The 25866-nt window shown below is 54.5% G+C and overlaps 14 protein-coding genes across 14 annotated transcripts; 6 read left to right on the top strand and 8 right to left on the bottom strand.

The window, feature by feature from the left end:
• Positions 1 to 388: 388 nt before the first annotated feature.
• SCP_0111550 (hypothetical protein) lies at positions 389 to 955 on the bottom strand (the record flags this gene model as incomplete). The annotated part of the gene is made up of 1 exon (XM_027753384.1): positions 389 to 955. One exon carries the CDS (start codon positions 953 to 955, stop codon positions 389 to 391), a length of 567 nt encoding a protein of 188 aa, XP_027609185.1.
• Positions 956 to 1220: 265 nt separating this feature from the next.
• Positions 1221 to 3300, bottom strand: SCP_0111560 (Aspartate--tRNA ligase, cytoplasmic; the record flags this gene model as incomplete). The annotated part of the gene is made up of 8 exons (XM_027753385.1): positions 1221 to 1496; positions 1552 to 1675; positions 1731 to 2121; positions 2201 to 2360; positions 2410 to 2559; positions 2619 to 2981; positions 3056 to 3200; positions 3260 to 3300. The coding sequence occupies 8 exons, from the start codon at positions 3298 to 3300 to the stop codon at positions 1221 to 1223; spliced, it is 1650 nt and encodes a 549-aa protein (XP_027609186.1).
• A 309-nt stretch (positions 3301 to 3609) lies between these two features.
• Positions 3610 to 5181, top strand: SCP_0111570 (Aspartate aminotransferase, mitochondrial; the record flags this gene model as incomplete). The annotated part of the gene is made up of 5 exons (XM_027753386.1): positions 3610 to 3721; positions 3842 to 4080; positions 4144 to 4365; positions 4421 to 4968; positions 5025 to 5181. 5 exons carry the CDS (start codon positions 3610 to 3612, stop codon positions 5179 to 5181), a joined length of 1278 nt encoding a protein of 425 aa, XP_027609187.1.
• Positions 5182 to 5570: 389 nt separating this feature from the next.
• Positions 5571 to 8649, top strand: SCP_0111580 (hypothetical protein; the record flags this gene model as incomplete). Its single annotated transcript, XM_027753387.1, has 3 exons — positions 5571 to 5942; positions 6011 to 7174; positions 7234 to 8649. The coding sequence occupies 3 exons, from the start codon at positions 5571 to 5573 to the stop codon at positions 8647 to 8649; spliced, it is 2952 nt and encodes a 983-aa protein (XP_027609188.1).
• Positions 8650 to 9001: 352 nt separating this feature from the next.
• Positions 9002 to 10259, bottom strand: SCP_0111590 (hypothetical protein; the record flags this gene model as incomplete). Its single annotated transcript, XM_027753388.1, has 5 exons — positions 9002 to 9114; positions 9170 to 9269; positions 9328 to 9746; positions 9801 to 9923; positions 9977 to 10259. 5 exons carry the CDS (start codon positions 10257 to 10259, stop codon positions 9002 to 9004), a joined length of 1038 nt encoding a protein of 345 aa, XP_027609189.1.
• Positions 10260 to 10352: 93 nt separating this feature from the next.
• On the top strand, positions 10353 to 11736 carry SCP_0111600 (alpha/beta-hydrolase; the record flags this gene model as incomplete). Its single annotated transcript, XM_027753389.1, has 10 exons — positions 10353 to 10370; positions 10426 to 10513; positions 10569 to 10636; positions 10704 to 10797; positions 10857 to 10984; positions 11047 to 11136; positions 11192 to 11215; positions 11270 to 11302; positions 11360 to 11515; positions 11575 to 11736. 10 exons carry the CDS (start codon positions 10353 to 10355, stop codon positions 11734 to 11736), a joined length of 861 nt encoding a protein of 286 aa, XP_027609190.1.
• Positions 11737 to 11919: 183 nt separating this feature from the next.
• Positions 11920 to 12836, bottom strand: SCP_0111610 (hypothetical protein; the record flags this gene model as incomplete). Its single annotated transcript, XM_027753390.1, has 3 exons — positions 11920 to 12451; positions 12507 to 12672; positions 12725 to 12836. The coding sequence occupies 3 exons, from the start codon at positions 12834 to 12836 to the stop codon at positions 11920 to 11922; spliced, it is 810 nt and encodes a 269-aa protein (XP_027609191.1).
• A 202-nt stretch (positions 12837 to 13038) lies between these two features.
• SCP_0111620 (Putative carboxymethylenebutenolidase) lies at positions 13039 to 14535 on the top strand (the record flags this gene model as incomplete). The annotated part of the gene is made up of 13 exons (XM_027753391.1): positions 13039 to 13156; positions 13227 to 13242; positions 13296 to 13366; positions 13422 to 13481; positions 13531 to 13556; positions 13609 to 13638; positions 13697 to 13757; positions 13809 to 13837; positions 13895 to 13903; positions 13959 to 14099; positions 14152 to 14169; positions 14224 to 14295; positions 14359 to 14535. 13 exons carry the CDS (start codon positions 13039 to 13041, stop codon positions 14533 to 14535), a joined length of 828 nt encoding a protein of 275 aa, XP_027609192.1.
• A 337-nt stretch (positions 14536 to 14872) lies between these two features.
• On the bottom strand, positions 14873 to 16649 carry SCP_0111630 (Elongation factor 1-alpha; the record flags this gene model as incomplete). Its single annotated transcript, XM_027753392.1, has 8 exons — positions 14873 to 14910; positions 14966 to 15378; positions 15431 to 15748; positions 15808 to 15944; positions 15999 to 16211; positions 16273 to 16367; positions 16424 to 16558; positions 16616 to 16649. The coding sequence occupies 8 exons, from the start codon at positions 16647 to 16649 to the stop codon at positions 14873 to 14875; spliced, it is 1383 nt and encodes a 460-aa protein (XP_027609193.1).
• An 808-nt stretch (positions 16650 to 17457) lies between these two features.
• SCP_0111640 (kinase-like protein) lies at positions 17458 to 19542 on the bottom strand (the record flags this gene model as incomplete). The annotated part of the gene is made up of 4 exons (XM_027753393.1): positions 17458 to 17821; positions 17874 to 17991; positions 18041 to 18476; positions 18535 to 19542. 4 exons carry the CDS (start codon positions 19540 to 19542, stop codon positions 17458 to 17460), a joined length of 1926 nt encoding a protein of 641 aa, XP_027609194.1.
• A 727-nt stretch (positions 19543 to 20269) lies between these two features.
• SCP_0111650 (60S ribosomal protein L32-A) lies at positions 20270 to 20868 on the top strand (the record flags this gene model as incomplete). The annotated part of the gene is made up of 5 exons (XM_027753394.1): positions 20270 to 20313; positions 20367 to 20475; positions 20528 to 20551; positions 20608 to 20753; positions 20808 to 20868. The coding sequence occupies 5 exons, from the start codon at positions 20270 to 20272 to the stop codon at positions 20866 to 20868; spliced, it is 384 nt and encodes a 127-aa protein (XP_027609195.1).
• Positions 20869 to 21212: 344 nt separating this feature from the next.
• On the top strand, positions 21213 to 22567 carry SCP_0111660 (MEMO1 family protein; the record flags this gene model as incomplete). The annotated part of the gene is made up of 8 exons (XM_027753395.1): positions 21213 to 21223; positions 21273 to 21310; positions 21364 to 21469; positions 21521 to 21589; positions 21642 to 21754; positions 21810 to 21921; positions 21981 to 22115; positions 22171 to 22567. The coding sequence occupies 8 exons, from the start codon at positions 21213 to 21215 to the stop codon at positions 22565 to 22567; spliced, it is 981 nt and encodes a 326-aa protein (XP_027609196.1).
• A 109-nt stretch (positions 22568 to 22676) lies between these two features.
• Positions 22677 to 23859, bottom strand: SCP_0111670 (Uncharacterized protein; the record flags this gene model as incomplete). Its single annotated transcript, XM_027753396.1, has 7 exons — positions 22677 to 22766; positions 22822 to 23282; positions 23337 to 23402; positions 23460 to 23579; positions 23648 to 23661; positions 23730 to 23760; positions 23820 to 23859. The coding sequence occupies 7 exons, from the start codon at positions 23857 to 23859 to the stop codon at positions 22677 to 22679; spliced, it is 822 nt and encodes a 273-aa protein (XP_027609197.1).
• Positions 23860 to 24328: 469 nt separating this feature from the next.
• On the bottom strand, positions 24329 to 25643 carry SCP_0111680 (hypothetical protein; the record flags this gene model as incomplete). Its single annotated transcript, XM_027753397.1, has 5 exons — positions 24329 to 24565; positions 24621 to 25050; positions 25103 to 25223; positions 25278 to 25499; positions 25604 to 25643. 5 exons carry the CDS (start codon positions 25641 to 25643, stop codon positions 24329 to 24331), a joined length of 1050 nt encoding a protein of 349 aa, XP_027609198.1.
• Positions 25644 to 25866: the final 223 nt, after the last annotated feature.

The raw sequence follows: 25866 nt of genomic DNA on the forward strand, positions 1-25866 counted from the left end.
GCGTGATGCTTTGGAATAGTCTCTACGGAATACTCTTCACTGTTCGATGGGCAAAAAAAAATGAATATTTTTATTGCAGGCACATGCTGAACTTGTTGTATGACGTTACCGCAGACGGCTGCATCGAATTTTAGGTGAGTGAAATTTGTCTTGCCTCTACAATTTGGTGACATTTATTCCCTTTCGCAAAGTGACCTGCCTGTATTTTGCGCGGGCTCCTACTTTTCCAACGTCCCATTCGAACCAGATCCTAGCTTGCGTATAATTGCCGGTGAAATCCTATTCGTCAGAATATGTTGGTACAGTTTATCACTCCTCTCCGAGTATCCATGCAGTACGCGGGAATCCGTTGCACAACACCCACTCTCTCTGCCGCCCAGCCGTGGCTTTAACACAGATCCACCCTGACATATGTGCCCACCAGCCTTTCTTCCGATATGTCTCCCGAACGCTCTTCTTCGTCTTTGCGCCCAGCCATGATCGTACCCTTCTCGAGGATGTCGTCTGGCCTCGCGACGCGCGCGTCTTTGTCTCCACAGCCGGCGCCCAAGGCACAGTGCTCTGCCACCTCCGCGCTCTCCGTTTCCCCGCCTCCCCGTGCCGCCGCGCGCTTCCTTACGCGATGATGCCTCAGCGCCTTCCACTGCCTTCTGGGCCACTTCCCGAAGGCGAGCCACAGGGCGACCGTCGCGATGATGACGGCGGCGGCGAGCGCGACACCGAGCGTGTTGCGCGCGCCGATGAGCGCTGCGTCGCCTCCGTCCGAGCCCGTTTCCGCTGCAGCGCCAAGCGCGGTTTGCGGTGGCTGTGAGAGCGTGCCTTGCGTGCTGTTGTGGATCTGGCTCGGGGCGAGCTCGGGCCCGCGCATGGCGGCAGTGGGGACGCAGGCGGGGCGGTCCTCGGGCGCACAGAAGGCATCGTCTGCACCGAGTGGGGTGAAAGTGGGCAGGTACATCAGAGGTGTACGCGCAGACTGCTGAGATCGATGGGGTGGTACGTTCGTTCGATGGGCTGGTCGGTGGATGACCCACTCATCCCCTCACGTCTGACGTCGATGCGCTCGCGCTGGAGGCTCACCGCGCGGCGGAGGAGGCTGGCATGGTTCTAGTACATTTATTGCCTTACGCGTACACTGCTAGTTGAGATCGAAATCCCCTCGTCTACCGCACCGCGCGCCGGGGTCTACCTGCTGTCAACCGTCTACGTCTACCGTCTACCGTCTACGGGTCGAGCCGCTTGGGGTCCCTCGGGAAGAGCGACGCGCGGCGGATGTTGTTGAGCTTGAGGAAGAGCATGAGCACGCGCTCGAGGCCGATGCCGCCGCCGCCGTGTGGCGGGCAGCCCATCTTGAACGCGTCGAGGTAGTAGCTCATCGATGCGGGGTCGACGCCCTTCGAGCGCATCTTCTCCGCAAGCAGTGTCGCGTCGTGGATCCGCTGCGCCCCGGAAAGGATCTCCTCCCCGCGCATGAAGAAGTCGTACGAGTTCGAGAGCGTCTGGGGCGCGTCAGGTTAGCCGTGCGGTGAAAAGGTGAGAGACAGAAAACCGTACCGGGTCGTCGGGATCAGGCATGGTATAGAAGGGCCGAAGCGCCATGGGGAATTTATCGATGATGTAGTAGTCGGTGTCGTACTTCGCGCGGACGATCCTTCCCAGGCGCTTCTCATTTTCGGTGCTGGAAAGCGTAGACAGGTTAGCTGAGTTCGGCCGCGACCCGAAACACGACACACTTGATATCGTCCAACGTCTCTCTTGGCACGCCGTCCTCTACCAAGAGGTCGATCGCCTCCTTGAACGAGAGCCTGAGCGTGCCCTCGGGGCCCTCGCGCCACTTGAACTCCTCTGCAGGGAACTGGCGGTGGACCGCCGCGATCTCGGGCGCGTACCGTTGGCGCAGCGCGGAGAACATGTAGATGAAGAGCCCGTCGAGCATCTCCATGACCTCGTGGTAGTGCTCCTCGATGGCCATCTCGAGATCGAGCCCGGTGAATTCGGTCATATGCCGATGCGTGTTCGAGTCCTCCGCGCGGAAGACGGGCCCGATTTCGTACACGCGCTCGAAGTCCGCCGCGATCGCCATCTGCTTCGAGAGCTGCGGCGATTGCGCGAGGAAGGCCGTCCCTGTGGACGGGCAGGAGAGAAGCGGAGATGGGTGTAAGCCGGCTGTCGGAGGGCGAGAGTAGGGCGGCGGGGCGCGTACCTTTGAAGTATCCTACTTTGAAGACGGTCGCGCCGGATTCCGTCGCCGCACCCTGCAGTTTGGGACTGTGGATCTCTGTGAAGCCCCGCTCGTCGAGGTATTCGCGGAACAGGTGGCTGATAGCATGCTGCAGCTTGAACACGGCCTGGTTCGTTTGTGTCTGCAAGGGAGTTCAGATGGAGTGTCAAATATTATTTGGAAAGGCTGACCCTCAAGTCGACGACACGGTTGTTCAGACGCGTGTCGAGTAAAACACGCTTGTACTGCACGTCATCGTTCCCCTCTATCTCAGCTTCGGGGCGCGTAGCATCCTCGACGCTGAATGGCAGGATGCTTTCCAAACCAGAAATCAAGTGTATCTGTCGCACATAGTCGAGAATTAGTCTCAATGCAGCAGAGGCTTAGATCGCGTGCAGACCTGCGATATGTGAATCTCCACGTCGCCCTTGGTCGCGCTCTTGATGATCTCCGGGGCCTTTCTTACGACACCCTCGACCAGGACAATGCTCTCCATCTGGAGACCTGCTGCCCACTTGGCCATCTGCTTGCTGACCTTACCCTCGGCCACGGTAAGGAGTGCCTGAACGGAGTCGATACGCTGGCGAAGGTTGAAGAAGACCATCTTGTTTCCCTGTGCACGCGACGTCTGCACGCGAGCACGGAGAAGGACGACTTGGCCGTCCATTTCCGGAGTGAGGGCGGTGATCGAAGTGTGGGGGCGGCGAGGACGCGACTGCGATTGGTTTAGCGGTGCCTTACCGTAGAATTCTGTCGCAAAGTCCTAAGCATCACGAGCGATGCACATTATTGTGAAGATGAGAGTGTAAAATATTGATTGCACGGTGGATCACTCACGACTTCAGCAGCGGCCCTCTGGGCTTCGAGCTCGGCCTGTTTTGCAGCTTTCTCGGCGGCTTTCTTTGCTTTTTCGGCCTCCTTTGCGCGTTTCTTGAGCTCACTTTTTGACGGGCCTTTCTCTTCTCCAGCAGCGTCTTCCACACTAGATCAAGAGATCGCGGTGAGCCATTTGTTCGGATAATGGATGGCAGATGTGCTCACGGCCTTTCTGCTGAGGATTGTGTTGGTTCTTTGTCAGCCATTATTCTGCGGGATTGTATGCGCAGACTGTAGCGATGTTTTGGAAGATTTTATGTTGGAGGTGTTGGCTCTGGACAGAGTCGAGTGAGGATTGACTCAAGATTGACTCGAGGCGCTTGTTCTGAGCCAAGATTATCGATCGGGTCCAGACCTGTCCTAGGGTTAGGGTGCTCCTAACCCTAACTAATGAACCCTATCTTAGGGTGTCGGGGAAAGTCGCTGAGATTGGCGCACTAACCCCGGCCCACGCGAGGCTGCAGTTTGCAATTTATATTCGACAGCACCTCCTCAAAGCTTCTTCACCTCAAAAAATGCAGGCCGTCGCCCGCCCTCTCGCTCGCGCTGCACCAAACAACCTGCGCCGCGCTGCAGCCCTCTCCACCTGGTCTACCGTTCCGGCTGGTCCTCCGGATCCCATTTTAGGTACGTCTTCTGGCCTCGTCTTCACTTTCTCCGGCATTCCCAGGCCCGTGCTCCGTCACGCTGGCCTAGCGTATACCCTCCGTCCCACGCGCCGCTCATCGTCCTCTCCCATTCTCACAGGTGTGACCGAGGCATTCAAGGCAGACAAGGATCCCCGCAAAATTAACCTCGGTGTTGGCGCGTACCGTGACGGTGACGGCAAACCGTACGTCCTCAGCTGCGTCAGGAAGGCCGAGCAGTTCCTCGCAGCTCAAAACCCGGACAAGGAGTATCTCCCTATTACCGGCTTGGCCACTTTCACCAAGGCCGCCGCGAAGCTCGCGTACGGTGCGGACAGCGCACCGCTCAAGGCTGACTCGGTGCGTGTTCTCTGTGCTTGTCCCGCTTCCCACGGTATTTATCGTCTTTCGTAATGCGTGCAGGTTGCCGTCACCCAGTCCATTTCTGGCACGGGTGCTCTGCGGATCGGAGGGGCTTTCCTCGCTCGTTTCTATCCCCATGCTAAGACCATCTACCTTCCTTTCCCTTCATGGGGAAACCACATCGCCGTCTTCCGGGATTCTGGCCTTGAAGTTAAGACCTACCGCTACTTCGACAGAAAAACCGTCGGTCTGGACTTTGAAGGCATGAAGGAGGACTTGAAGGTGTGCTTTGGCGAAGTATGTTTGTTGTCCACGCTTGTTGATATTCGCGCGTTAGAATGCGCCAGCAAACTCCATAGTTCTCCTGCATGCGTGTGCGCACAACCCGACCGGCGTGGATCCCACGCCTGAACAATGGAAGGAGCTCTCGAACATTGTGAAAGAAAAGTCCCTCTTTCCCTTCTTCGACATGGCATACCAGGGCTTCGCCTCAGGTTCGACGACGCACGACGCGTTCGCCGTGCGGCACTTCGTCTCGGAGGGGCACCAGGTCGCGCTCTCGCAGTCATTCGCGAAAAACATGGGTTTGTACGGCGAGCGCGTCGGCGCATTCTCGCTCACGACCGCGGACGCGGAGGAGCGTGCACGCGTGGAGAGCCAATTGAAGATCGTCATCCGCCCGATGTACTCGAACCCGCCGCTCCATGGCGCGCGGATTGCGAGCACGATCTTGAACCAGGCCGAGCTGTATGGCGAGTGGGAGACGGAGGTGAAGAGCATGGCGGAGCGCATCATCAGCATGCGCCACAAGCTGTACGACAACCTCGTGAGCTTGAACACTCCAGGGGAATGGAGCCACATCAAGAGCCAGATTGGAATGTTCAGGTTCGTCGTTTGAGTCTCGCGTCTGGTCAGACGAAAACTGACGACGTGCTGCATAGTTTCACTGGCCTGACGACGCCGCAGACGAAGGAGCTCGCGGAGAAGGCACACATCTACATGACCGCGGATGGGCGTATCTCGATGGCGGGCCTGAACGGCCACAACGTCGACTACTTCTCGGAGAACGTCAGCAAGGCGGTCAAGGGCGAGCTCTGATCTCGCGTGCTCATAGACAGGGACTCAAAATAGACGGTGACTGAAATTAGACGTAATTCAACCTAGACGTGACTCAACCTAGACGGCGTGCATGCAAGATTCGGTGGGCCGGCGAGGCGTGGCTAAGTTAGACAAACGGACGGTCACTACGATGATATATGCCTGTCTTTTCTGGTCAGAATGGAGATCGTTACCCGGCTTACACTTTGGCTTTTCGCTGGCGAAGAATATTTCATGCCTCTAGATCTCGTGCTCTTCGTTTCTGCTGTGGCACATTGACGATACGCGCGACACCGACATCCCAAAAAGGAAGGTGTCAATCTTCAGAAGCGAGTAAGGCAGGCTATATACTTAGTCGCAGGTACGTCCCCCTCCCTCTCCAGCTCTCCATGTCCACCTCCTTCCGCTGGCGACGGTCGTCGACCCCGCTCTTCCCTGGGGCGTGGCCTAACACCTCGAGCTCTACGCAGGGCCAGGCGAGCATCTCTGACGCAGAGCTTGGCCAAGGCGGAGCGCCGTCGAGCCAAGGCAAAACACGAAACTCGGATCAGAGGGCGAGTGGGACGGAGAGGTCACTGTTCCCGACGAGACTGGAGAAGTTGCCGTTCGAGGACAGCCATGGCGTCGGCCTCGGTATAGGCAGCTCGTTGTCGGCAGATGCTGCGAGTGGGTACTTCGATGACCGTCCACTGTCGCCTGCCAGTCCTGAATTCGTGTCTGCCCATATGAGCGCGAGTCTCTCCCAGGACTCTTATTTAACTGTGAGCGTACACCTGCAGATCTCCCGTGAGTGCGCTGACGCATATACCCATATCTCTGTGGTGTGAAGGATACCGCTTCTGAGGGTGTCGTCACGCCAGAACTCGCCTACCCTCCTGATACGCCGTGGATCATGACTATAGATAATTCTAGCCACGACCGTGAACATTTCCGTCAACGTCGGGGTGGTTTCATGCCCATTGACGAAAAATGCAAAACCATGAACCCCAAGATTACCATAGGCCTCGCTGAGACGAATCCTTCCAAGGCTAATATACATAGTTCGAGCCGTTCTTCTTCTGTCTATTTAGATGCACCCCTTCTCCCCTTCACGCCCGGTCTCCCCCCACTTTCCTTGCAATCTTCCGAGCGTTCTCTGGGCTACGTAACGGCCCCGTTATGCCCTTCCGATACCCCGCCAATACCTCCCTCTCCAAGATCAATCTCGTCTTCTATACCCTCCTCCTTCGTCATACCTTCGCCTAATCCAGATACTGGCTATTTCGACTCTCAGCACGCGCCGGTGACAATCGCCACGGATTTCTATCCAGTTCCCGATGCAGAGCCTGATACAAAGGAGATTCATCGCACTCCGTCGTCCTCTTTCTCCTCGCATTCTCTCAACACAGACTCGCCCGTACTCCCCTCCCATAACAGCCCAGGGCTCCTTTCCATCCCAACACAGGCATTGTCGCCCACCTCCGCCGACCTCGATGCCTTCGCGCTCGCTGCTGCATCTGCTGCATCGGAGTCCTCGCTGTCCATTCCGACGTCCCTGCACACCGCTTCGATGTCTGTGTCCGCCTACGATACTTCCGCATGCGAGACTATGCGCGAGCGTTCGTACACTGTCCCGTCTGCGATCGCGAGCTCTGTCGTTGCAGAGGGCACGTGCGGGAGCCGGAGCACTGATGTAGTGCAGCACTGCGACTATGGGCAGACGTATCAATGCGGATTGGATTCGGACCCGGCGCAGCGGGCGCGGCGGCGCAGTGTGCCTATGCCCAGGGCATCTATGACGCGCTCCCTCAGGAGCCGTGTGGATGTGGGCAATCGCCAGGGCGCTCTGGGCAGAGAGCGGCCGAAGAAGCTGGTGATGTTGGGGAGGATGAGGAAGTTGGGCGGCAAGTTTTTGAATTTATTCAAGGCCGGGAAGAACGGTGGGGAGGCTGGAGACAGGCTGGGGGTACAGACTATGACCACGACGGCGGTTACGGCTGTTGAGTACCGATCGGTGAGTATTCTCGGTGGACTCTGAATTTGCATTCGCATGTAACACTTTTTTGAATGCAGGAACATCCTATCCCGAGCCCCAGAGTTCCTCGGCGTTTGCACGCTCCTCCCACTGTCACACCGCCCAATTCACCCCAGTCTGATCGGCGCCAGTCCTTCCATCCCTTGGACGATGCCAACAATCGGCCGCTAATTTCTCTTCCCAAGGCCCGTAATAGTATGGCTGTCAAGTCTCCACCAAGAGCCGCCATGCAAAGGTCCAAGGGTAATGAGCCTTTGACCCCAAGCCCACAAATACGCATCTCCCGTGCCCGTACGCAGACTGCACCCCCAGAATCCGCTCGTGCAGATGCCGGGCATGAGGCTAACTTGGATGTCCTCAGCATGCGCCGATTCTCCCTGTCTTCTGCGCTCTCAAAGCAGCGGCTCGATGCCCTGAGAGCAACGCTACTGCCACACCCGTCGCTCCCGGTCTTGCCTCCGCCGCTCCCCACGCGCGAGCATGATACTGCCGTCCCTCAGTCTCCTAGTAGCCCATCCGCCGCCGACCGCAAGTATGATTTTAGACGAAGTCGCGCCATGGAGCTTGCCCCTGCATTCGAGCAGATCCAACCGATAGCCGGTAGCAGCACGACACAGAACTTGATGCCTCCTCTATCTAACATAGCCAGACTTTCGAGGACCCCGCCTCCAAGCCCGATACATTTACATCCGTATCGCCTAAACGTGCCTCAGTCTCCGTCTCCGCTGAGTCCGCCTAACACTCCGAGACCAGTGGATATTCAGACACGGGGGAGGTCCCGCGGATTTTCGTTCTCTTCTGCCATATCGAAACGGGCGTTGCGCGCACGCAGCATGATGGTTGCTGTTGGACGGCGCGACAAGGAGGACGATACCCTTGAGCGCGGCTCGCCCGCCGAAGGAACTGCAGAGGGTCGCGGTCGCGACACAACAGCTACCACCGTCACCGACGGCGTGCAGTTCGACATGCTGACGCCGTCGTCCGTGTTTTCCGCACCTGCTCATCTCGTACCAGAAACCCCAGAACGTCGTGTCAATGATCAAGACGCCGGGAGCGAGCATGCCCCGACGGTCTCGGAGCTGGGCAGCATGAGCTTCGCGCACACCAGGGAAATTGCCGGGAGCAACTACAGCAGCAGTACGGACTTCGACCTGAGCGATATTGATTCTATGAACAGTTCGTTCGTGCGTGCCCGCTCCAAGACCTTTGGCGGTAGAGACGACGAGGTCAGCGACAGAAGAAACAGAGTCCTGCTCGGAGACGAGAATGAGGCGCCCCTCACAAGGAGGCTCCAGTTGAGCCAGAGCATGAGCTTCGCGGTCGGAACGTCGTTCGGTACCCAGCCGGATGAGCTGAACGAACTTGCAGTAGCGGAGCTGGAGGAGGAGCAGGGATTCATGCGCGCTCTGGGGTTGGAGTTTGACGCGATCGCGAGGAGGGCGGCGTGTGAGTGATCTGGAGAAAAATCGCAATTGAAGGGTGTTCGGTTAAGATCACTGCCACTCCGTGGATGATTGCCAGCGTAAAATAGTATGTTTCTTGGCATGTTTTCTGCCAGTAATTCTCTTCCATTCTCTCATTCACAGCATACGTTCATTACTGCATCGATTTTTGTAGCATCAAACTGTTGTCGAATTGTTGTATTCGTACGAGAGAAAGCCTACCTCACGGAAGGTGGGTTGGTCGCATTGTAGTTTCCCCTCTAATGACTTGAGCAGCCTTCCGGAGTGCCAGTGGATACAAGTTGCATTATATACTTTGGATACAGATTGCTGGGTGTAGGAAAGTTAGAAGGGACAAAAGAAGCTAAATGTCCAAGTCTTCGTCTGGATCATCGTCGTCGATGTCATCTGCGGAATCGGGATCGTAGAGGATGGCGCCTTGTGTCACGAGCATTGCTGTATGCTCCGAAGGCTTGCCTGACGTATGTTGTCAGATCTACTTGGTCGCAGAATTTGCTATAGCGCGATTTACCTTCGTGCGCATACGGGAGAGGCACCTGAGCGCGAGAGTGCTGCTGTTGGGGAGTCAAGTTCAAATTGAAAGATAGATTTTGGGTTGGGTCGGGTCCGCTCTGTCGCATCACAGGAATTAACATGGAAGCTCGTGACCAAGAGGAGACAGACGGAAACCTCTTCAGCAGCCTTGCGAGTCCACAGGGACTTTAGACTCTCCAAACCAGTAAGATCACACGATCTGCTATCCGCCCAGCCTTCCAGCACGCGTTCGACGCCTCTCCGTCGCCCCGAGCCGTCCGCGCCACGTACGAGCACCTCCACCACGAAGTCGCGGCCGCCACAGCCCTCGCCGTCCTGGCCAAATACCAGCTTCTCCGATTCGTAGTAGCGCTCGGCGATGGGGAGGAAGACACGCCAGAACTTTTCGGGTGGGGACGCGGGTGGCGGGGGGGTGAGGTACTCGGAGGCGATGTGCGTCAGGAGGACGGACGGGTGGGCGGTTATATGCGCGAGGGTTGGCGAGAATTTGGTTTGAGTAAGGATGGGGATGATTGGGCTTGGCCCGAGGACGTGTAAGACGAGACGGGACGGACCTGCAAGGGGCATTCGTTAACCTCAGGCGCGAGAATCAAGAGATACCAACTTACTACTTCGTGCACGTATCGTGGCGTAAATTTCCGAAAGGAAGAGGTGTGTCTTCGCGAGCGAACCGACGTCAGAGAGTAGGGTGTCGACCGAATCAATGATCACGCTCAACAACCCTTGCGGTGCTGGTCGATCTGTCAGTCCCACTCCAGGCGCGTTAACGTAGCCTGACACTCACCTGAGCGCAAAGCAGATAGAATCTCTGCTCTCGCTTCAAAAGTATCCTCACTGTATCCGGGGATGTGTTCCGTCCAGTCAAACACGCGTAATTGCTCGTGTGGTTGGTCTGCAAAGGCCAATGGTGGATAGAGAAAGCAAAACAGCAGTGTGGTCCCAGAACCTAACGCAGCTTGGTTGGTGATATAAGACAGCACGGGTAGACATGACTGGGCGATAGAGGACTGCAGAAGCACGAAAGGCTGGCGAGAGGAGCTGGACAGAGTGGAAGAGAGAAGCGGCATCTTTATGTACACGGACAGCCTGGTGCTCGCACGCCGTGGGTTTCCCGAGGTCAGTCAGGTTGTCCTCAACCCCGTGCTCCCCCGTGTCTCAACATGGTAGACCTGAACAATGTCAGTGCTTGTACACGAAAATCCGGTGCATATATGCGCTGATTGAGCTGCACAGTTTCCGTTGGCGGTCAGCCACTCGATGGAGGCGCTCCCGGCCTCCTCGAGGATAAGATCGATCTACCCGGAGGATATATTCCCCAATGGCAGCCCTGCATCCTGACCTCGTCTGGCTGTTGAATATTCATGTTTGAATCGTAGGCAGCTATGTCCAGCTTCCCTATGGGCGCGTCAGATTCTGGCTCTTGGGCCCCGATAACGGTCCTCGGGTGAGGGAATATCTGCTATGGTGCACACGAGTTGCAGTCCGACTAATGGGATGCTCGCATTCGATAGGTTGTCCTTATCCATGGCCTTTCTACGCCTGGTATCACTTGGTTGAAAGTCGCCCCGTATCTTGCGGAGCGTGGATTTAGAGTGCTGGTCTACGGTGGGACTATTCCCCGGAGGCAGAAACGTATCTCTCCTTCTGACTGGAGCGCTCGTCAGATCTGTACGGCAAAGGCTACTCTGAGGCACCAAAGACCCCATACCACGTCAACCTCTTCATCACCCAACTGGCCCTCTTGCTACAGTACATCGAGTGGGATCATGCCCATATCGCGGGGCTCTCCATGGTATGTAATATTTGTCGATTTGCGGACAAATAATTCTCATAAATTGTCATCTGTCCATTCAGGGTGGTGCCATCACGGCTGCATTCACCGCGACGCTGCCCCACCTCGTCTCAGGCAAAGTAATTCTGATAGCCTCTGGGGGCGTAAAGGATGTGAATCCGGACACTTCGCGATCACTCTACTGTTACTGATTTACTCACCGCTCAGAGGCCAGCCCAAATGCCTGAACCAGTCAGTTCTCGTTCACATGGTGTCCGTGATTCGTGTCGTAATTTGTTTCTGTAGTCGGCGGTGGATCCTATACCGCAATACACGGAGGTAAGCGTTGACCTCCAAATATTGTGCAGTTGCGAATGTAATGTTCTCGGTGTTTAGCTGCGGCTCCTTCAGACGGAGCATTTGCCTGGTTACAAGACCGGGGTAGCATCGTGTTTTATTGACGGTCCTATCTTCGGCATCCGCTGGGCCTTCGATAGGCTTGGCGATGTGCACGTCGCTTCCGGCAAGATTTTGCAGACACTGATTCTCCATGTAAGTACCTAGTCGAACTTCAGGTCAGTCTCTGAAGCACGATATGTTGCGCGCCATAGGGCACTGCGGACTCAGTCGTGGATTTTGGTCAAGCGCTTGAAATCAAGAGCCACATCCCTACCGCTAAGCTGATTGCCGTGGAGGGGGCAGGACACGATTTGACCCTGCGACATGAGCATTGGGAGCAAGTAGCGGAACATATGTATGAGTTCCTGAAGTGAACAAGAGGTCTACCGGGGACCTCAGTGAAGGTAGGGTGGAGCTGTACGATATACCTGAAGAAGTACAGTGATATGTATTCCACTCACACCGTATACCGATTGTATACCAGCATACGACTTTTTTTTGTCCAAGATGCACCAGAAAATCGTTTAAGTGAGAAAATGTTTAACCGTCATACACGCTCATGTATGGGACGACTGCCAACTCTTCCTCTTCAAGATCCGTGCGCTATTTTGCCACCTGAGGACCCCGTAAGTACCCAACTTCTTGTCCAACTGGAACCCATTATTCCGCAACGCCTTGCCAATATAACTATTCTGCGGCGAGTCGACAGCGATGATATTCTGGACAGTACTGTCTGAATTAAATGCGTGCGTTATTGCGTGCTCGAGCAGGTCGTTCTGTATTCCCGCGACGCGGTACGGTTCCTCGACATAGAAATGGCGGATGGTCGCTGAAGGCGACGTTCCTTTGGGCAACTCCAACTTGCCGGTCTTGACGTTTTTGGGCTGAGGAGGCGACGTGGGTCCGATAACTTCCTCGGACTCGGCGTCAAGTGACGCGTCAATAGCGATGAGGCCGACAAATTTCTCTCCATACTCTAGGAGCCAGAAGCCCGAAGACGGAGAGCGAGCATAATAGACCTCGATGTCGACAAGGTCCGGCCGCCGAAGCATTGCATTCGTGGGATCCTCAAACGACGGACGGTTAATCCTGTAAGGTCACGGTGGGCGATGAGGAGATGTGAGTGTGCATCTGCGGTGCTCACCAGTCGCAGATAACCATGAAGACGACAGCGACGCAGGCAAAGACGGGAAATGGTTGAAAATAGCCCAGGAGGCCGTAGTCTTCGACATTGGGCCACCAACCCAATGCTTCTACGGAAATGCAGGACAAGCCAATCCACACGGCCATGACCAGTGGGTTAAAGTAGACTGCATATAGCCGGTGAGATGGGTGCACAGCGGATAAACGCGAAGACGTCACCTTGCCGGTTCGCGACTGTGAGAGGTTCCATGCCGCCCTTCCCAAGCATGAAACGGACTAGTTTCCTATCCCTCAGCTCATAGGGACGAATCCTGGCGACAGGTTCAACCATCTTTGTAAAGTTAAAGGAGGGCTGAAGGAGCACAGTCAAGATCTAAAATGCACATTTTTATGATCGAGGACCGACGGCCCTGGCACGTAGTGGCACGTTCGCCGCGAACCACAACACGTGACCGACGCGCCGCGTTCTGCCGTCCAATCTCTCAGGCTCTTGCTCTCCTCGGCCAGAGGTAGCAGGGGCTCACTCAGACACAATGCTCATCACCAAGTCCTACCACGACGTCCCGTCCTCCCTGGATCCAAATGGGCGTCCCTTAAGAATTTTTGTGATTGCTCCCAGTGTGCCAGGTTATCCCCATGCAAAGTTCCCCGGTACGTAAACTCTCCGTATTGATTGCTCCTATCTATCGCGCTGTATATGACCTCGCATGGAATATTGTAGGCGTAGTATGCTTCAGGCATGTCACCTTCAGATAGCTCATCGAACCAATTTTTAAATGCTTGAACACAGTGAAATTTATCAAGTGACCGGCCCCGTAGAACGTTTTGCGGGCCAAATCGCGAGTCAAGGCTATGTCGTAGGTATGCACTATCGGGCGGGCAAATGTGTCGCAAGTTACAGAAATTCTCGGCGTAGCTTGTCCGTCAAGCTATCATGAGTTCGAGGGCCCCGATCCTATTCCCTACGACGTCGAAGGTAAGCTATATGCGCGGGTTTCGCTCCTGACGGTTGATGTTGTGTGTAGGAACCGACAGGGGAAACAAGTACAAGGCAAGCTAGTTGTACTGATCGATCTTTTACAGTATCATGATGTTCCCGTCAGATCGAGAAAGAATTGGCTGCCTACGACGAGGTGCGTTACCCAGTCAGTCGATGGAATCAGGGTGTCAATATCACGGATTTCCCTACAGGATGCGACAGTGTCCATCGACCTCTTGTGCTCACTGAAGACTTGCAACGGCCGGATTGCTGGTCTGTCTGCCCTCAATGCAATCAAGCGATAGGCTGACGAAGTGAACGCAGCTACCGGCATGTGCCTCGGAGGACATCTCGTACGTAGATAATCCACAGGACTCCGCTTATTCGAGCTGACGGGCATCTATCTGCAGGCATTCCGGGTGCGTTGACTCAGAGATTGAAGGGCAACTTCGGGGTTTGCTCATGAAGTGCTAGGCTGCATTCGACCCGCGCGTTCTCTCTTCTGTCTGCTTTTTCGCCACGGACGTACATTCGGCCAGTCTCGGTAAGGGGAAGAATGACGATTCTCTTATCCGTGTCCGCAACGGGGATCTGACCGGCAAGGGCGAGCTGGTGGTACGTACGGACCCATTCACCCTTCAAACGGGCGTTAACTAGACGATCTCAGATGATCTTCGGGAAGCAGGTGAGTATCCGCACCGAAGGGGGCCTCAAGGCCCCGCCCTGACGTCCGACGCAGGATACGCACGTCCCCCGTGCTGGTCGAGACTTGATCAGGAAGTCGCTGGAAGACGCCAACGTCCCGGTCTCGGTGCGTCCGATGGTGATCTGCTTCCTTCATGCGTTCACCGATTATCTTGCTGTCTGTTTGCAGTTCCTCGAGGTGCAAGCCCAGCATGCGTTCATCCGCGATGAGTCGTCCAAGGGCCGGTGGGACGCAGCGCTCACCCGATCACTCTTCACCTTCATGTTGGAAGTATTCGAGCGCACGGTCGGCAGAGATTTGGGACCCAAGGAGGGCGACGGAGGTCCCGTTGAGCACGTATGTTAGACGAGATGTTTGGGCGACGCAGGAAATTTCCACTACGTAGTGCACCCGTTGTGCGTTGCATTTCTATCTCTCAGGAGCTAGGTTACACGAAATCCAAAAGTGAATGCGCGATACGAACGATGCTACTTCTCATTCTCGACGACAACACCGCACATTGACAACATTAATGAACTACGACTACAGTCACCTGACATGACCATCGCCGGTGTCATCGTCATCGTGAATACAACAAAATGATGGAACAGTAACACAGTTTGCAGCAGTATAGAGATCGTGCAGGATGAGAGGACAGGAAAACATGAGAAGAACCGAGGAGAGAGAGAATAGTCTAGACAATCTACTTCTTCTTGCCCGCCTTCTCTGCAGACTTCGTCACTGGAGAAACAACGTTCAGAAACGCATACAACCAGAACACAACGTAAGTACTCACCCTTTCCACCCGACTTGTCGGTCTTGTCAACGGACTTGATGATACCAACAGCAACGGTCTGCCTCATGTCACGGACGGCGAAACGACCGAGAGGAGGGTACTCATTGTAGGACTCGACGCACATCGGCTTGCTTGGAACAAGCTTGGCGATGCAGGCATCACCAGACTTCACGAATTTGGGGCTCGCCTCGATGGACTTTCCCGTCCGGCGATCGATCTTCTCGATGAGCTCGGCAAACTTGCAGGCAATGTGGGCAGTGTGGCAATCCAAGACGGGCGCGTACCCAGCACCAATCTGACCTGGGTGGTTCAAGATGATGACCTGGGCGTTGAATGATGCAGCTTCCTTCGCGGGGTCGTTCTTAGAGTCAGAGGCGACGTTACCACGACGAATATCCTTGACCGAGACGTTCCTGCGTACCAGAGTCAATACACAATTAACGACAAATGAAAACAAGTACCCACTTCACGTTGAATCCGACGTTGTCACCAGGAACACCTTGCTCGAGCTGCTCGTGGTGCATCTCAACGGACTTCACTTCAGTAGTCACGTTGGTGGGAGCAAATGTAACGATCATGCCGGCCTTGATGATACCGGTCTCAACGCGACCGACGGGCACAGTCCCGATACCACCAATCTTGTAGACGTCCTGCAGGGGTAGACGAAGGGGCTTGTCGGATGGACGGACTGGGGGCTCGATGGCATCGATAGCATCGAGGAGGGTCTTGCCCTTGACAACACCGGCCTTGGTCTCCTTGGTCCAACCCTTGAACCATGTCATGCTGAAACGCGCACAGCCATAAGCTCTAGATCGTATCACATATCTCAATCAGAAACTCACTTGACAGACTCCTCCAACATGTTGTCACCGTGCCATCCTGAAATGGGTACAAACGCAACAGCCTTGGGGTTGTAGCCGACCTTCTTGATGAAGTTGGACGTCTCCTTCACGATTTCGTTGTAACGGTCCTCGCTCCACTGTACATGATATCAGCGAATGATGAACTGGTGTTTGAAACGTTAGATACAGACCTTAGCAGTGTCCATCTTGTTGATGGCAACGATAAGCTGCCGGACGCCGAGGGTGAACGCAAGCAGAGCGTGCTCGCGAGTTTGGCCGTCCTTGGAGATACCAGCCTCGAACTCTCCAACACCCGCGGCAATGACAAGAATTGCACAGTCAGCCTGCGAGGTGCCAGTAATCATGTTCTTGATAAAGTCACGGTGTCCAGGAGCATCGATGACCTGAAAATTTGTCGTCAAGAATGTGCAGCAACCTATGTACTCGGCGATAAAGCGTACGCACAGTGACCATAAATTTAGGGGTCTCGAACTTCCAGAGGGCGATATCGATGGTAATACCACGCTCCCGCTCCGCCTTGAGCTTGTCGAGTACCCAGGCTATGTGACAGGCTGAGACACAAGATCGACGAGGATCTGTGAACGATACTACTCACCATATTTGAAGGAACCCTTGCCGAGCTCAGCAGCCTCCTTCTCGAACTTCTCGATAGTACGCTTGTCGATACCACCGCACTTGTAGATCAGATGTCCAGTAGTGGTGGACTTGCCGGAATCGACGTGACCGATAACTGGGGAACAGAAGTTATCGACCGGATTGCAGCAGATCACCGACTATAGATACTCACCAACGACGTTAACGTGGGTCTTGTCCTTTCCCATTTTTTAAGAAGCCTGCACAGCAGGGTGTCAGCAGCTAGCAAGAAACCCGCGAGAGAGGGATCTCCTCCGTCTGCAGACCAGACGGCTTCACTCCCGGCGCGCTTGCTCGTTTTCAATCGCTGCGCCGCGAGACAAATCCATCTGACAGCTGCACAGCGGAGGAAACGATCGCAATGCGACGGAGAGAAAGGAAGAAAAACATACTCAAGGCGTAAAGAAAGTGGAAGAAATGGGAGGTCGATGGAGGGTAGAGGTAAGAGGAAAAGCTAGGTAGAGAGGTGTTTAGGTTTATGTACTTGCGCACGGGCTCGAAAATTTGCCATCGATGCTTGATCAGATGGATGACTCCTTCAGGTCCGGCCGGTGCCGCTCCGCTGCCCCGGCTCCCGGCCCCTCGCCGTCCCATTTACCTCCTTTTTTCTCACTTTGGCACCAATTTTCTGGGCTCGTATTCGCACGTTCAAATTGGTTTCTAGTCTGCTACAGCCTAATAATAATGACAAATTACGTGCAGTGGGGGGGAACGACAGTCGTAGTGAGACGTATGACAGAATGCGATAAGGCTGATGATAGATAGCAATGTAGCACAGAAGAACCCCAAGTGCAAAACACATAAGTAGAAGCAAGCACGAGGCGATGGACGATAGTGGAAGGCAAGTCCAGCGACCTAACAAAGGAGGGTCGAACCCCAAGCGCGAGGCCATCGATAACATACCTGCAGCGCGAAGGGGCATCACGATGTCAGTATTTCTGTCGCGTATGATTGCACGCACAGTACACGCAGACGATGAATCTCACCAGAATAATATCACTCTTCCAACCCCCAGCCCTCATGCCCGCACAAAAATCGACTCTGCAATATCGTTTGGAATGAAGGCCGTGCGCTGACATCCACTTGCAAGCAAGCCCGAACCAGCGCGGCGGCATCCCCCAGCGCCCCTCCGCCGTCCTTTTCTTCCCCTTCACGCTCCTTACCTTCCCCGCATCGTTCGTCGAGTGCTATTGCCGCATTGGCAAAAGGAGACTCCAGGCCTTCTTGAGCTTCTGCGGCCGTTGTGAACGGACATTCCCCGACGAGCATCACATAGGCTACCACTCCGAATGCCCAAACATCTTGCTCAGGGCCGCTGTAGCGCTCTCCCCGCAGAATCTCAGGTCCAGCGTAATCAAGGCTAAATAATACGTCAAACGTCGGAGAAGACCTCGAGCTGCATGACCACTTACGTTCCGCTGAAAGTATCCCATCCCCCCTTCTTCACGAGGCCGGAGCTTCCGAAGTCGATCAAAACACACCTGCCTGCAGGTCCAATAACAACATTCTCGTCTTTAATATCGCGATGTACTGATAAAGCAGATGAGCGTTGATCGGAAGGCAAGGATCATAGGCATACCAATTCCTTTCAAATGTAAAAAACACATCGCGTCTGCAATTTGACCAAGGTAGCTTCTAATACAACTCGGGGGCAAGCCGTGCGGGTAGCTTTCGACGAGATCGAACAAGTCCGAGGGCGGTGGTGGCTCGCCGTCCTTCGGCTCAGGGGTGGTCGAGGGTAGCACCAGATAATAATAGTGGTTGTCCTCGAAGAAATCGAGAAGAGGGCAGATGTTCGGATGTCCGCTCACGACCTTGCCTTCCACCCAGGAATCATCGGGCTCTGGCAATAATCGTGATGGATCCCAGGGCCGACGAGGAGGTAAGACATATTGGGTGGAAGAGATAGCAGACATGACGTAGATCTCAATTGGTATCGTGCCGTACTTCGGATGTCGTTTCCAGCAATCCGCCAATATGCGCGACTTGATGATCTGCTTAATCACCAATGGAGGCTGCTCTCAGAGAATGCAATAAATACGAGGCTACGGAAGAGAGAAAATAAGGTCGCACCCCTAATGTCCCATCGTCCTGCATCTCTCTTGCTCTCTTCACAAGACCATACGCACCTCTACCAATCTCCTTCTCAACCACAAACTCGGAGATGCTACGCTCGCTAAGCTGTTCTACAGCTTCTGAGCTAGGCGTTGGAGGACCGGTGCTCGAGGCTACGCTCAGAAAACTGCGCGAGCTATTTGTGCGCACAAGTTTCTGTGGAGCGTTAGGCGGGGGTGATGGTGGCTCGACCTGTACAATCGAGACACGACCGGCAATAAGAGACACACGCTGCTGAGAAGAGCGGCGACGAGAGGGAGTGGATAACCGTGGTGATGACGGAGATCGTGACAGAGTCGTGGGAATGGATGAATCTGCGAGTTCGGCTGGGGACATTGGTTGAGGAGATGATGTTATGGGAGGTGAGGCTGGGCGAGATGACATGGGTGAATGTGTTAGAGGCCCAGAAATAAAGCTGCCGAAGATGGGAGAGCGATTTGATTTGGGAACGGCGGGTGGCGGTGTGGTAGCCTTAGGTTTTGCAACTGCGACAGTACTCAGTCGAGTGGGACGAGCACGCAGAAATGGGGGAGTGTCTTTGCTGAGGATCTGGGGCTCAGCTGATAACTGCAATCCCTGGTGTCGCGCAGGCGATTGTAGCTCCTCGTCCTTCTTTTTCCAGTCGAAACCGCGACCAAATGACGTGACGCCCCAACTGTTGCCCACACTGGCTGCTCGATATAGTCTGTCGGTTGGTGGAGGAGCGACCCAATCGTCGTCGTCAAAAGGGAGATCGACAGTGTGGGCAGCGAGCATGCTGGGTTGGAGAAGAGATCCCTGTGCGAGGGAAGGACGAGTTCGCCGAGATGATGATGGTGGAGCAGAACTGGAACGGCCGGAGCGGAAAGACTTTGAGGGATTGGTAGTAATGGTACACGTGCGCAGTGGCCCGCCGCGGGCCCGCCGCTTGCCCGCCGCCACCCACACATATTCCTCGTCGTCGCTCGACTCGTTGTCGTAGCCCATTCTGGAGTTTTCACGACGGCGGAAGGCGCAACCCGACCTTGATAATGATATGTGCAGGCAGCGACGATGCTCTTCTCTAGCAGTTCGCCGCCTTATCAGCTACATGTGATCCGCTCCCTTTCTGGACAGCAGATCTCGCTTTTTGAGTGCCTCGTCAATCTACGAGATAAAACTCGATCTTTCACCTCCGTCCGTTTAATGACCTCTGATTTCACAATGCTGACTCTTCGAGCCTTCCGCCACCCTCTACCTCTGCGGAGCTTTAGGCAGCCTTGTACTTTATATCATCTTCTCTTATCTAATATGCAATCGCACAATTTTTTCCTGCCCTCACTGTAATTCTTTGCAGTAAGTATCTTCCAGCCCGCGGTCTGAAACCACATTCCGGGAAAGTTGTGGATTTAGACACAGGCGGCAACGCTATGTGTTGGTCATGTGATCTCGGCATACTGCGAAAGACGCGGTTTCGCTCGGCTAGCGACACCCAAAGTCTGTTGATACCTTCAAACCCTTCAAGACAGTGAGTAACGTCCGTCATACTGTTCGTTTGAGGAGGTAGATTTGCAGGGATGGCATATTGTGAATTTGAATGGTGAAGATCGGGCGAAAAATGGTGGATTGGCGAGACTCGTCTTGGATGTATCGGAGCTGTGATACGGCAGTCGACATTCCGCTTTTACTTGCAAGATGCATCTCCCAGTGACTAACTCCTTAACACTAGGCCGCCATGGTCAAGGTTCCCATTGTCAAGAAGCGCACCAAGCCATTTAAGTGGGTTTTCTTTTGTGTGACAGACGTTTATTCAATACTAATGCATTGTACAGGCGCCACCAGTCCGACCGTTACCACGGCGTGAAGGAAGCATGGCGGAAACCGAAGGGTATCGATAACAGGGTGCGGCGGCGCTTCAAGGGGCAGCTTCCCATGCCGAAGGTGTGTATGCAGTAGAACCTTGTTTTCGTCTCATTCATCGCATGTCTGCCAGATTGGTTATGGAAGCAACAAGAAGGTGAGAGCACAGACCAGTGTTTGATGGTATTTGCGTATTGAAGAGTTGCATGACAGACTCGCCATCTCCTCCCCAATGGCTTGAAGAAGTTCCTTGTCAGCAACGTGCGGGAAGTCGACATTCTCTTGATGCACAACAAAAGTTTTGCTGCTGAGATTGCGCACAACGTCAGCAGCCGCAATCGCACGCTGATTCTTGAGAGGTATGTCGGGTATGTGTTCCATCGCGAAATTCGTCTGACAGCTTTATCTTTCAGGGCGAAGGTATTGGGTGTGAAGGTCACCAACGCGGCTGCTCGCCTACGTTCAGAGGAGTAAAGTGGTCGTTACTCTCACTGTTGTCTCTGTTCTACTCTTCATATCTCGCCATGTATTCCCTCGTCTATGCTGGAAATAAGCAACATGCGACCATGTCTCAGGCCAGTATCCTGTGCGGAGTTGTATCGATACAGAATTGCATAGCTTCACCAATCTGCGAAATCTGAGTGTCCAAGCTGTGAACCCAGCAGCTTGTTACGGGATTGAATATTTGAGCTCTTGATGAACGTTGATCGGACTCGGTCCTGTAGACTCTACGTAGTCTCGACTCATTCTTCTGGGTACACGTGATCGTCTCTTAAAACCGTCGACCTTGGTGGATAAGTTCGTATCAACTTCCATCCATGGCGATCAGGTATGTAGCTCAGTGGTATATTACTCAGATCAATGCTGATACGCCTTAGACGAGCTATACATGCTGATTCTTGGTACAGCGGCGACGGTAAGTGCTTCCATTTCTATATATCTTCTACGCTTGATACTGAGGTCCTGCAGAGCGCAAGCTCAATTCTGAGCTCTCTTCCTATCTGGATGCCGTGAAGCCTACTGAGAGAGAAAACTATGTACCTCCAGTCAAGGGTTGTAAAGCTGTTATTGCCCCGTTCGATCCCTTTTGTTCTTCCGCTCAACAAGGGCTCACGCGGTTTATCAGACACGCAGGATATGCTTATTCCGGTCCTCCTGCTGCATGGGCCTACAAAAGCATCGATACATCGGGGATGTGTGTCTCATGCTATGCATTGTAGCTTCGGGGTGTTGACCAAGTCATTAAGCAAGCGAGTGTTCGTTCTGGGACCTTCACACCACGTTTTTCTGGACGGCTGTGCGTTGTCGAGATGCAACGAGTACGATACACCGTTAGGAAAGCTTCCTTTGGACCTTGAGGGTAAGTTTACGTTTTCACTTCGTTGACGAGGAATGCGACTACTCTACCTTTGTAGCTATCCAGGAGCTGCGGAACACGGGAAATTTCAGTGACATGGACATTCAAACCGATGAGGATGAGCACAGCATCGAGATGCACCTTCCGTATGTTCGGAAGATCTTTGAAGGGTAACTGCGTACGCTGTCAGGCTGAGAGGACCCTACCTCATTACTGCCTACCTTGTCAGTGTGGAGATCAGTATCGTTCCCATCCTTGTCGGCGCAATCAGCCAGGAGAAGGAGGCTACGTTTGGTCGTATACTAGCACCTTATTTATCCCGAGATGACACGTTTTGCGTGATCTCCACCGATTTTTGTCACTGGTGCGTGCTGCGCTTCGTTTGTGACGCTAACAACCTTCCTAACGGGATGCACCAGGGGCACGCGCTTTCAGTATACTTTCTACTATACAGAACCCCCTCCGAGCTCAATTCCTCCCATCCGACTTTCTCGTTCAGACGGGTCACCACCCTCCCTCACCACGCATCCAATCCATCAATCAATCTCGGCCCTGGACCACGAAGCTATGGAACTTCTGACGATACCACCTTTCACTGCGGCTTCGGCACATCACGAGTTCTCTGACTACCTGGCTCGGACGAAGAACACGATATGTGGGCGACACCCCATCGGCGTCTTGCTGGGTGCGCTCACGGAGTTGGAGCGGGAGGGAAGGTGCCCAAAGCTCCAATGGGTTAGATATGAGCAGAGTAGTAAGTGTCTCACCGTCAAGGACTCGAGCGTGAGCTATGCAAGTGCGTTCGTATCGTTCTGAGAGTGCTTAAGCATACCGTAATTCACGCAGTAGACCACTTGTACTATTAGTGATATTGAATCTGAACGCTCATCAATGTACTTCTATTAACTGGTTGTATCACTATCGATCACATCCGTGCGGTACGACTCGTCAATTGCAATCCTACCGGCTCGTCCGATTCGTGCTCTGAACCTGGTTGGCCGGGATCATCTACAACCTTAGCAACGAGTCAGCCTCGGGACCACAGTAGGTAACATGGGTAGAATGCTGACCCTTCCATTCGCGATTAGGATGTCTTCAAAACCCCACTCTCTCGAAGCACCATCTTTCAGATGGCCCCCATCCGCCAAACGCTGTGGGTTCCAATGACCGACGATCTTGGTATCGTCCGGCCGATCCAGTACCGACAATGTACAGCAGCCCACCCTCAGTGGTAAGTCCCTTTTGCCCACGAGCTCTCTCGAGAGTGCGATGATGGTGGCAGCATGGCTCACAAGCAGTATCCGTTTGTGCTTGTCGGAGAATCTGCGCTCGACCTCGGGAATGAGCGCGCAAAGCAGACCGTTGACGCGATCGTGACACTGTTCGACGTCCTCGCCTCTGCGGGAGGGATACCAAATTGACGACCACGAGTCATCGATGTGGGGAAAGTAAGAGCGGAGGGAGGACGCGGATGTAGGACGCGGATGGAGGCCTGTCCCCGGCGCAACTGGAGAATACCATTCTGATAGACCTGGTGCAAAACAGTCAGTAGCGAAGCTTGGTGAAGTTTCTGTAGTTGCCCCACCGTGTTCGACATAGATTGGTATTCCAAGAGCAATCGAGGTGGGCTGGGAAGTTTGTAGACACCGATCTACAAGGGCCCTAATATTTATGTGCGCACTTTTGAGCCGGCCAGTTCAATACTTACAGTAGGGCGACGAAAATATAGCAGTCGGACGCTCCTCAGCGGGAAGGGAAAGGAAATAGTCGGCCAGCTCTTGGGCTTGTGTCAGGCCGAAGGCAGCTAGAGGTGGATCGCGAGGAAGGCCTGCATCACGGTTGAGATGTTCTCAACCCCCGAGGTCCTTGCGAATGTCCCGACACAAGCAGACGCACCTGTCTCGGACTTCCTGGGTGACAATCATGACGTGAATGTCAGAGTGTATAATAATTTTCCGTGAGGAGAGATCGCATGCACCAATTACTTGTTACCCAGTTCAACCGGTATCCTGTCAGTGGACAACTCTGAGCAAAGTGCTGGGCTGGGTGATGGTGAGCTTGTGCGTACCGTGTCTGGCGATATAGATTGTCTCAATCATGCTCGCCATTGGCTATGTTATGGCCAGTGGCTCGGAGCGAGCCTCTGCCTTTCTCACGCAAGGGACGACAAGACACCTGCGCGACGGTGCTGCAAAACGAAGTCAAACTTGGAGTGAAGCGCCGGGACGTTTGGGCATCCTCACACAATGGATACAACAAAATAGTTATATGGAGCCACAAAACATAAGGTAACATATCATAACCTTCATATGTGCAATGGAGATATCTGTTAGTCGACCGGAATCATATCAAAGGATGCGAGTACGGATAAGAATGAACAAAAGACGAGCAGGGAGGACACGCGATGACTTGTCAGAGAGGAGACGGGGATATGTATGCAATGAATGGCGGGACGGTAGAGAGGGCCACAAGGTGAATCGGGACGCAGGACCACCTGACACTTGTGCTGAACGAATTTTCATTCAAATTTTCCACTAACCCTGGGACGAATGCCGCCCATCGACGCTTGCGTTATGTTTAAGCCAGCGAAGGGAAAGCAGTTTGATCATCAACATCGAGGGCGGGAGCAGCAGCACCACCCCCGTTAGCTCTGCCTCTGCCTCCGCCTCCGCGGCCGCGGCCGCGCCCACGACCCTCACCTCTGTCGCCGCCACGACCGCGACCACCGCGTTGAGGGCGTTCAAACCGAGCGTCAATCTCTAGGAAAACCTTCTCCTCCTTCTTGGGACGAGCCTTCGGAGCAGCCGTCTTGGACTGCAGTAAAGCATCAGCACACAAAATCACGAATGTAACAACACACATAACGCACCTTGCCCACAAAGTAGGCCTTTTCCTCTACGTCCTTCTTGCTCATGACAACAGCATCCTTCCAGATCGAATCGTCACCTTCGTTGGCCTTCCTGACCTCCAACTTCGGCACGATCTCGAGCTCCTTCTGCTGCTTGAGGTATTGATCAAACGTGAGTGTGTTGTCCTCCTCTTCGACCTCTCGGTCACGAGGCCTCCGCCCCTCGCGTTCCCCAGCCTTCTCACCCTCAGGCGCGGCGGCTTGATCACCGGCGGGAGGAGAGGTTCCCCAATCATCGGCGGCAGTGGTTGCAGGGGCAGCCCAGTCATCGCTAGTCGTGGTGGCGCCGAGCGCCTCGGTAACAGCGTCGGCGACAGCGGCGTCCTCGGCCTTGAGCTCGGAACTGCCCTCGTCGCCTCCCCAGCCCTGGTGGACTTTCTTCTCCGAGTCGCTTTAATTTATGATAAGTCCCACGGATATGCATCCCCAGAGAGACGACATACACTTTGCCGGTCTGGCTGTGCCTGTCAAAGGGACGTCCACGTCCTCCGCGAGATCCACGGTCACCGCCACGGTCACCACCACGGCCTCTGCCGCGACCACGTCCACGACCTTCACCGTCGACTAAACGATTGAAATTCAAGATGTATCCGAGCGGCGACAATATGAAAAACGCACATCTCCTCTTCGGAGCCTCGCCGGCTGCGGTATCCTCCGCAGAGTCCTGGTTCTCCTTCTCACCGGAAGGAGCGGATTTGCCTCCTCGTTGGTAGTACCTCCCACCTCGCGAAGCTGGGCCGCCGCGGCCTCTCTGGGTGCCGCGCGTCGGAGCCGGGGAAGCAGATGCATCTGCTGTAGCGGGGGCGGGAGCCGGAGTGGACGGCTGTGAGGCGTCCTCGTCTGTTCACCATGCATTTCACGGACACAACAGAGTTTGAGAGTTAAGGTCGAAAAGGATCAGATCAACAAAGGCAAATGGAGTGGGATCGTCAGTGAACACGGACCTTCGAGGATGGCAAAGGGATTTTTGCTGGCCACCGACATGTCTGACGGGGCCCTTTTAGGAGTCAATCAGCGGATTAGATGCCTGTACGGCGAGCGGATTGTCGACGATCTGCAGGCTGAGAGAGGGGCGCACAGGCGCACGAGCAGTCTCGGTGGACTCCGCAACCGCGCCCCGGGGTCCTGCCTCAGCCACTGTATAGTTTATCCTCTGGATATAAGCCTCTCCCATCAGCGTTTCTCTCAACGCAAAAACACAGGTGCG

This window comes from Sparassis crispa (genome assembly GCF_003851025.1).
Source record: "Sparassis crispa DNA, contig_000000F, whole genome shotgun sequence".
In the NCBI taxonomy this organism is placed as follows: Eukaryota; Fungi; Basidiomycota; class Agaricomycetes; order Polyporales; family Sparassidaceae; genus Sparassis; species Sparassis crispa.